The sequence below is a fragment of the Gymnoscopelus braueri genome (assembly GCF_963280865.1).
Source record: "Gymnoscopelus braueri genome assembly, chromosome: 10".
In the NCBI taxonomy this organism is placed as follows: Eukaryota; Metazoa; Chordata; class Actinopteri; order Myctophiformes; family Myctophidae; genus Gymnoscopelus; species Gymnoscopelus braueri.
Window position 1 is genome coordinate 48,826,179 of NC_137611.1, and position 9,519 is coordinate 48,835,697.

A 9,519-nucleotide genomic window follows, 5' to 3' on the forward strand; every position below is an offset into this window, starting at 1 on the left:
CGCGCCGACCGGCCGAAGGTCTGCTAGTCGAATCAGCGCCGTCCGAGTTGTGAACCGATAGGGGAAGAATAGATCTTTTCATGGGTTACAGTCTATGGTTACTATCCAGTGTCCACGACGACACACATGTGTGCGTGTGTGCGTGTGCATGTGTGCGCATGCACACACGCACACGCTTGCATTCATTGCCCTCTAGTGTTGGTTATACAGAATTGCCTGGGTGGGTGGTAAAAACAAGCGCTCCTTTTTCAATTTCCCTGGAATGCCAATTTCCCTGTAACATATATATATATCGTCGGTGTCCGTGACCAACCAGCTCCATTTTCAGCTCTTTTTTTTTTCATAAATCAACGCTATTGAACACCCTTTACGTCTGTGTAAAAAAAAAAAATTGAACCAATGAAAAGTATTAAAAAGCGCCTCTGACAAAAACTCCCAACTCCATTGGATCCTCAAACTGTCCATCAACACCACGCAACTCCCTCCTCTCCTCTCCAGTGCTGCCTTTTCACAGCATGAGCAGAGCACGCTGCGCAGTGAGCGAGAAGGAGGACCACGTAAACAAACTCCCCGTAGTCTGTTAAAACTATGCAGTGTAACTGTTTATCAAACTTAGCACTGACGCTAATGTTATGAAAACAAGTAATTATATTTCTAAAATCTATGAAATGTTTAATAATGAGGAGAGCAATGTGACAAGAAGAAAGGAGTTCATAGCATTTCTGTCGTGGTACTCTCCACTCCAACCCCTCTTTGCAGAAGTTATTGTAATATATAAAGTCCAGTTAATTATTGTAGGTCTATATAATAAGTGTAATGAAGCATCAGGGCATTAATTCACACGTTGTGATGCATTGTGAGCTTAGAGATCCATTGTTAGCTTTTGGGAATGTATACCCTTTTGAAACCTCTCCCTCAGCAGCGAGTGGAGCTATTGTTGTTCAGACTCCTAACTCCATTTCAGCTGGATTTCTGCTCGTCTGAAACCTCTAACTCCACTTGCGCTGGATTTGGGTAAAGTGGTGATAATATAATGACACATGCAAGTATCTGACAATATATAAAGTCACTATACCAACTTTGATGAGGCAGTATTGCTTTGTTTTAAAAAATAGAAGTTTTTCTCTGATTTTTTTCCTGTTTTTTCCTGAACAATGAGCGTTTTGGAGTTAGCAGGTTGCGTCTGGACAGCAGAGATATACTTTATACTAATACCCCACTACATCTCAGAGGCAGATCATTCCTGCGCAGGTGCTGAAATGTTTACCATTGAGCTAATAGCGCTGTCTCAATAGAAGAGCAGGAAGACTAACTACAACCACCAATTGTATAAGTTATATTGTTATTAACATACTCTACCATACAGATTGGACATACTTACAATTTATTCATTAAAATAGAATAAAAAAAGCTTTAAGCCCTGTTTAATATTTTGGTTATTAGAAAATAGCAGACCTAAAAGCTCACAATTACAATGTATTGTGAGCTGATAGAACTACTATTTATATTACTACTACCATATTTTTTCACTATTTGAAATAGGGCTTAAGTGGTTCATTCATAATGCTCCTTTCCCCTTGTGTAGTTAACCTGACTCTGCCAAATGGAAGAAGCTTGCGACACACATTTTGTTTCACAGCCTACTTCCATCTGAGACTCCGGTAGCAGAATCGATGCAAGACGGCGTTTCATTTTTTTCAAGCAACTTGGCAGGCGATTGGATGATCCCGCCCCTAGCAGCCGCTGATTGGTTCGTACACGCAGCGACCGGGCAGCTCTACTCCCTAAGCGATCCCAGATGCAGGGTGTATTGTGAAAGTCAATACCGCCCCCATCTGGCTGAGCCAGGTTATTGTGTAGTGGGATCAGAAGAACAATATTTATCTTTGAAATGTAGTGCAGTGAAAGTCATTAGCGTCCAAAAATACAAATACTCATGTAAAGCACAGATACTCAAACATGTTTTTACTTAAGTACAGTACTCAAGTAAATGTACTTTGCTACTGTCCACCATTGTGTGTCAGTATCAATGGTCTCCCAGTGAAGAAGTGCATTGTCATGCTGTGGTGTCATATTTCAGCACTTATGATGAGTCCACATCCGTCCATCTACAGTAGCTGCAGGCAGCGGTGGAAGAAGTACTCTGATTCATTTACTTAAGTAAAAGTATCAATGCCAAAATGTAGGAATATTCTGTTACAGCCAAAAGGCCAGTATTCAAAATTCTACTTGAGTGCAGAAACCTCTTATCTCCATGTTTTAACTTGTTTTTCGTAAATTAACGCCCTACTTGATCATACTACAGCGTCACACAAAAGCGTCAAAAGTAGCAGATCTACATGTTTTGAGCTTGTAGATCTGCTACTGTAACAGTTTTGGACATATGAGGTTTCCACCCGATAGAGACGATATGGTAAATTACAAAAAAGAAAAAAAAAAAATATTTGTTTTCCTTCGTCATTAACAGGAAGTACTGCAAGGTCCTGTTTTCCTAGGGATACATTTGCTAGCATAACAGGTGGTAGTCAGGTTTCATTTGGCTGCCGCCTTCCTGTTGGCCGCTGCCCAGCAGTGAGGTGATGTAATTGTAACACAGGTGGTTTATAGCGGTGGAGGATTAATTCTGAATTCATGGGGTGAACCTCCACCGACTCCAAATGTTAAGATTAACGCAGATCCGCCTAAATTGGCAATCATTCAAACGCCGTCTTGTTTGACATCATAGCTGTCGGGTGGAAACCTTGTGTGTGAAAAAATGATACTTTTCAGGGAAATGGAAAAAAACGAACCTGTGTTCTAATGGATCCAATGGATCCAGTGTAGTTAGTATTTAGTCACAAGCTCTTGTTAATGCTTTCCTGAAGTCTACTGTGTGTGACTGTCCATGGTACTGAACTGAAGTACACTCTATGTCACTGTCCATGGTACTGATGTCTACTGTGTGTCACTGTCCATGGTACTGATGTCTACTGTGTGTCACTGTCCATGGCACTGAACTGAAGTCTGAAGTACAAGCTATGTCACTGTCCATGGTACTGATGTCTACTCTATGTCACTGTCAATGGCACTGAAGTCTATTGTGTGTTACTCCGTGGTGCTGAAATCTACTGTATATCACTGTACAGTATGTGTATGGTAGAGCAGTGGTTCTCAAAGGTCCGAAGACCCCCAGGGGGACCCCTATTTCATAATTCTACAAGCTCACAATCCGTCGCAATGTGATGAGTTGAGAGCTTGTAGATCTGCTATTTTTGAAGACATTAAAATCTTAAAGAACATTTTGAATGATTTAGTTCTTCCCTTCTGGGGGTCCCTGGCAAACAAATACATTCTGCGGGGGTCTCTATATAGCTATTAAGAAGATAATCAATAGTTGCAGGCAACCCTAGTGCAGTGGTTCTCAAAGTGGTCCCAGAGGGGGTTCCAGGGGGTCCCCAGCTAAATGTGTTCATATAGCATCGAAACAGTTTAACCCCATATACATCAGCTATTTTCCTAAAGTCGTAAAAAAAAATATGTGCACAATTTGGAATATGTTTTAAACATAATCTTGTTTAAAAATATGTTTTTCTCAAAGTTTGAGAATATAATGAATATATATATATATGCAGTATGTTACTGTAAATGATGAAAATTATTTGATTAATGGAAAAAGAAATCGATAGAATAATGGCTTTAAGAAGAACATTGATTTTTTGTTTACCTGTTCAGCTCCTTGGAAGCAGATTCTGCAGCTGGGCGTCGGGCTGCAATTGTCACTGCTGCAGTTTGAATGCATGGCCTGCTGCTGCGCCTTCACACTGCCACCACCGGGGGCCGCCGTTGCCCCCTCTTCACTGCTGCAGTTTGAATGCGAGGCCCGCCGCTGCGTCTTCCCGCTTTCACCACTAGGCAGCGCCGTCGCTCCATCTTCAATGGAGCAGTCCTCCCCGCCGTCATGGCGCTTGTTAAAGGGGGATCCATCACCTCCTCTGCTCTCCTCCTCCTAGCAAGAATCAAGAATCAATTTGTCACTAAACTTATATAATAATAACATAAAAAAGGAAGAATAATAATATAAAATATACAATAAAGACAAAATACTGGATGTAATGCAGGGATCGACAATCGACAATATGTCCCGGTGTCCCGGATGTACTTTTTAAACCGTCCGGGCAAGCATAGCGCACCAAGCACTTGCCTGTTGGGGCCAGTGAAAATAATGCCTTGAAAATGAAATTAAAACATTAACATCTAATAATTTCACACTGTTTCCCTGTATTAGGCCTACTGTGTTTTGTAAAGATTTCTGTGAAATCGTCTCGGAAAATTACCGTTAAAACATAAAATTTTGGATCACAGGTCTGCTGTGGCTCTGCCCCAGGACATCAGCGCACCTGGCAGCAAGCAGTTCACTGCTCACTTGCTCCCGCGATGCGCGCACGTTCATGTATTTGAGAAGGGCAGGCTATCGTCCTTGGACCTTTTCCCTCATCTTCAAAATGATTTTAACGCCGCCAGTATCCGGTCTAACACCAGGAAAAAACATATAAAGAAAAAGAGTTGCAAGAGTGAAAAGCAGTAGAGACGAAAAATAGGGATAGACAGTTTCAGCCACAATGGTGAGACCGCTGGAATTGGCTTGCATATGACAAGTTAAAAGCGCCATTCACACCGAGCACGATAACTACAGTATAACACGATAATTATGTGAGCGTCCACACTGAAGAACGATAATGTTATGTTAACAGTGCATCAAACACGCACTGCGCAGTCCAGCTGTGTCGGCCTACACGGCGGGAGAGAGAGATCTCCAACTCTGTGGTGCTGAAACGGGATATAATTATGGATAATCTGACCGATTATTCATTATAAGGAGGTGAGCCTATACCTGCAGTAATGCCAGCTAGCCTAAAAGCTAGCGTTAGCTATTCAGAATCAATCGTCTTCTCATCTCCATTAAAAGGCAAACAAAACTTTCTGAGGGTGAGCATTCCAGGGGTCCTTCTGATGTTTTCGATTGGCTATTGGTGTCGCTCGAAAACGCTGATCTAGAAGCTCACAACGCGTCGCATTTGTGACATGCTGGGGCAAATTTCCCTTGAGAATTAGTCTTATCGTGTAGCAGCTGTTTAAAAAATGTGCAGGAACAATATCCTATATCGCAATCATGTCGTCGCAATCATGACAGTTTAGTTGACCATTGAAAGGGGTGCAAGTGATATTTTTGTTAACCACTGTGATGGTTAATTAGTAAAACGAACATGCGTTGTACTTGGTTCGCTCTTTTTCGATCTACACCAAAATGTCTTAGCCGAAAATACAGTAGCTGATCAACAACCTCACAACGTGTTGCTTGTAGATCAGCTATTTATTTATTCAGCTACTTATTCTTATTTTCCAGAATAAGGATGCGGGTTTGAGTTGTAAAAATAAACGTTAAATATCTCTATATTCTGTAGTCATTGATATAGAGTGTTTGTTCAGTAACAGGAGTCTCACCATCTCACCAGCTCTATAATAAACAGAAAACACATTTTCAGGTTGGGATACCAAATTCATCCAATCAGGAGAGAGAACTCATACAGGATGAACAAGTGAAATTGGAAGTGATGACAAAGAAATGAGCACAAAATTGGCACTGTATAACATATAAGCTGATAAATGGGTACTCACTCCTGATTGGCTGAGCAATGTGCAACTCACCAGAAAATGTATTTTCTGTTTATTAAAGAGCTGTAGAGATGGGGAGACCCCTGTTACTGAACAAACACACTATAGCGCAATGATTACTATAATACAGTGCTTAGTGCTTATAACCTTTTAACCAGAAATAAATACATTTTGTTTTCACCAAAAAATATCACTTACCCTACTGAAGTAGAAATGACAGAGCATCTTTCACTGTGTAACATTTGACCGGGGGGAACTATACTTTGACAAGTACTGGAGTTGAGTACTCAGCCCACCACTGCTGATTATTTTCAGTGGTGGAAAAAGTACTAATTTTTTTTACTTCAGTAAAAGTATTAATACTGCAATGTAGAAATACTCATACTCACTTACAAGTAAAAGTCCGGAATTAAAAATGTACTTGAGTAAAAGTACAAAAGTATTGGTATCAAAATGTACTTAAAGCACTCATTGTGCAGAATGTCCCATCTCAAATGCATAAAAATCTTTTTTTAAATAGCAGATCTACAAGCTCACAAAGCGTCGCATCACTATGTGAGCTTGTAGGAGGGTAGGCTTTGACTTTTTACAGGGGCCAGTTTCGAATTGCAGCCACCTGTAAGTGCTCTTTTAGAGTGGTTTTGAAGGAGAGTAGGGATTTACACTCCATTACGACTGTTGGTAGGGCGTTCCACTTTTTTTGTGGTATAGCAGGAGAACAAACCCCTTGTTATTTAAAGGTAGGGTAAGTGATTTGCATTGGTTAAAATAAGTGTTAAATAGCTCTATATTCTGATAGTACTCATTGCTATAGAGTGTTTGTTCAGTATTAGGAGTCTCCTTGTCTCTCCACCTCTTAATTAAACAGAAAATGCATTTTCGTTTCAGTTTCAGTTTCATTTCCAATTTTATCCAACCAGGATAGAGAACTCAATCAGGATATAGATTAAACAAGTGAAATTGGAAGTGATGACACTAAGAAATGAGCTGACAAAATTGGAACTGGAACACTATACAAATTAAGCTTAAAAATGGGTACTTTCTCCTGATTGGCTGAGATTTTGACACCTACCGAAAAATGTATTTTCTGTTTATTAAAGAGCTGGAGAGACAGGGAGACATCTGTTACTGAAAAAACACTCTATAGCAATGATTACTATCAGAATATAGTATTTGAACCTTTAAACAAAATACTTTTTGTTTTAACCAAAAAATATCACTTACCCTACCTTTAACCCCTTGTTTGAGCCAAATCTGGGTTGAATGTGATTAGTGGAGCTTCCTCTGGTGTTGTGATTGTGGACGTCATTGACGTTTGTGAAGTAGTTTGACAGGTACAGTACATGGGTGTCTTTGTGGTGAAGCGTATCTTGTTAATGTATGTTTTGTAATAATAATCAAAACCTACAAAGTTTTCAAAAAGGAGACTATTTGTGTCTCCTACTAGAACCGCTGCCGGTCATCAAATTATTGGCTTAGGAATGCGACAAAAAAAAAAATATATCCATGAATCCAAGTCCATAGGGTGACTAATCGATAGAAAAAAAAGTCATTTTGGGGGTGAACTATCCCTTTAAGTACATTAGTTACTTACAACATTGATCATGTTATACATGAAAATAATTGTGATTAGCCTACCTCAACTAATTGCGATCAGGCAGTTTAAATGTAATAATTGAGACAGTCCTATACCTGGTCCTCCTCGGCAGGGGGTCCTTCCTCCTCCTCCTCCTCCTCCTCACAGGTGTAGGCGGGGGGGTGGTGGGGGTGACCGCTAGCGCCCCCCAGCGGTGGCTCTCCCCCCGGTGCGTCCCCCTCCTCCACCAGAGCCGCCCCTCCCCCTCCCCCTCCCTCTTCGCTCATTAATAAAACCAAGTGTGAATCAGGAGAAAACGGCAGAGGTGGGTGCCGCCCCCCGCCGCCCCCCGATGGCTTCACATCACGCTCAATACAATCAATCACGCAATGAAATAGCAATAAAACGATGGTTTAATGCACGTGAATTGAAGCCTGTACGTTCCACGCGTGTGCGTGTGCGCGTGTGCGTGGTGTGGTGGGGGGGTTCCACCTTCTAAATACCGACACCCATCCATCCGCTCGCAGACAGACGCCTCGTCATAGTAATCCACTGAAAGGTGGGAATCGAACCGCATTTAGACGCCGATCACACATAAAGGGTAGGCTAATACAGTAGCCTACCGGGGGCAGGATGATGGTCCGTTCTGAGGCGTTCTGAGCGGTGCCAGTCTGTCTGTGGATGGTGTGTGTCTGTGTGTGGTGAGAGAGAGAGAGAGAGAGAGAGAGAGAGAGAGAGAGAGAGAGAGAGAGAGAGAGAGAGAGAGAGAGAGAGAGAGAGAGAGAGAGAGAGAGAGAGGAGAGAGAGAGAGAGAGGAGAGAGAGAGAGAGAGAGAGAGAGAGAGAGAGAGAGAGAGAGGAGAGAAGAGAGAGATGAGAGAGAGAGAGAGAGAGAGAGAGAGGTGACGTTATGGTCCAAACAGGAGACTATTCCACCTCGTCACATCCCGTCATCATGTAGGTTTGTTTGACAGAGAGAGAGAGAGGGAGGGTTTTGTGTGTGTGTGTGTGTGTGTGTGTGTGTGTGTGTGTGTGTGTGTGTGTGTGTGTGTGAGTGTGAGTGTGAGTGTGAGTGTGTGTGTGTGTGTGTGTGTGTGTGTGTGTGTGTGTGTGTGTGTGTGTGTGTGTGTGTGTGTGTGTTGTGCGCGCGTGCGTGCGTATGTGACTACATGGGGTAATCTTTTGCCTTAACCACTTTCAACGTGTTACGTGGCGGTCACTATTTTGGGGCATTTGTTTCGAATGAAATAAATAAATATCAGAAATAGCTAAAGGAAATAGCCGATCTACAAGCTCACAGAGTATAACATTGTGACATGTTGTGCCCTGGTAGTTGACCGTAGTTCATCATTCAACAGGTTTTGTTCAACAGGGCTAAAGTGGTTGACATGCACGGGGTAATCTTTTGCCTTAATTTCTTTCAAACATGTTTGGGGGCATGGGCATAGACCTACTCTGTTTTTTTGTGATTCACCCCAGACAGTTTTCAAGTTGCTTGTTTCAGTATTTAGATATTTGATATTCATTTTAACAGACATGCCAAACCATTGTAATTTAAAACTCCATCTTAACTAGATTCATTGAAAACACCTGTCCTTGGTTCTGGTGACTGATAGTGTCCTTCTAATGCGTTAGGAGACCATGTTTTTTCAAGTGGTTTGTTTTATTTATTTTTAATTTTTTGGGGGGTAAATATATATATATATATATATATATATATATATATATATATATATATATATATATATATATATATATTAAAAAAAAGTAGAAAATTGCAAGAAATGACCTAAACAGGGCATTTCCTGTTTACGGGCTCTTTAAACACATTTCCTGAAAGGCAACGCTTCCTCGTCAACTGGAAGTGATGAAAGGACAAACAGACATAAAACAAGATAAAAAGCAAACAACACAAGTAAGAATATTGTTATAATATGGTCATGATTCATCAGGAGCCTGGCTGGCTTGGTTCCAACTCATCCGACCGATATGCCCATATATGGTCAAATATGGGCATGTATATGGGACCGACCGACTGACATCAGACGGACACAGACGTCTGTCTGTGTCCCTTTTCAAGTTCCGGGACCCCCAGGGGGTCCTCAGGGGGTCCCCAGCTGAAGTAATTAATGTAGCATCTCAAACATTTTAACCACTTTATCCATTTACACGTTGGCTATTCAAAAATAGCAGATGTACAAGCTCACAGCGCGTCACGTTGTGCCACGCTTTAAGCTTGTACATCTGCTATTTTTGAAATGTTTTGAAAAATATCCAAAATGTTGGAAAAGT

At 41.3% G+C, this 9,519-nt stretch overlaps 1 protein-coding gene across 1 annotated transcript in view; it reads right to left on the reverse strand.

Annotated features, from left to right (window-relative positions):
- The window catches only part of marchf11 (membrane-associated ring finger (C3HC4) 11), a gene marked incomplete at both ends in the record, with an annotated part of 17,480 nt that extends 9,965 nt beyond the window's left edge, over positions 1 to 7,515 (reverse strand). Inside the window, 2 exons of the mRNA XM_080439983.1 lie at positions 3,704 to 3,985; positions 7,345 to 7,515. Coding sequence (XP_080296109.1) covers positions 3,704 to 3,985; positions 7,345 to 7,515 — 453 coding nt within the window. The remainder of the gene's footprint in view (positions 1 to 3,703; positions 3,986 to 7,344) is intronic.
- Between the last annotated feature and the right edge of the window lie 2,004 nt (positions 7,516 to 9,519).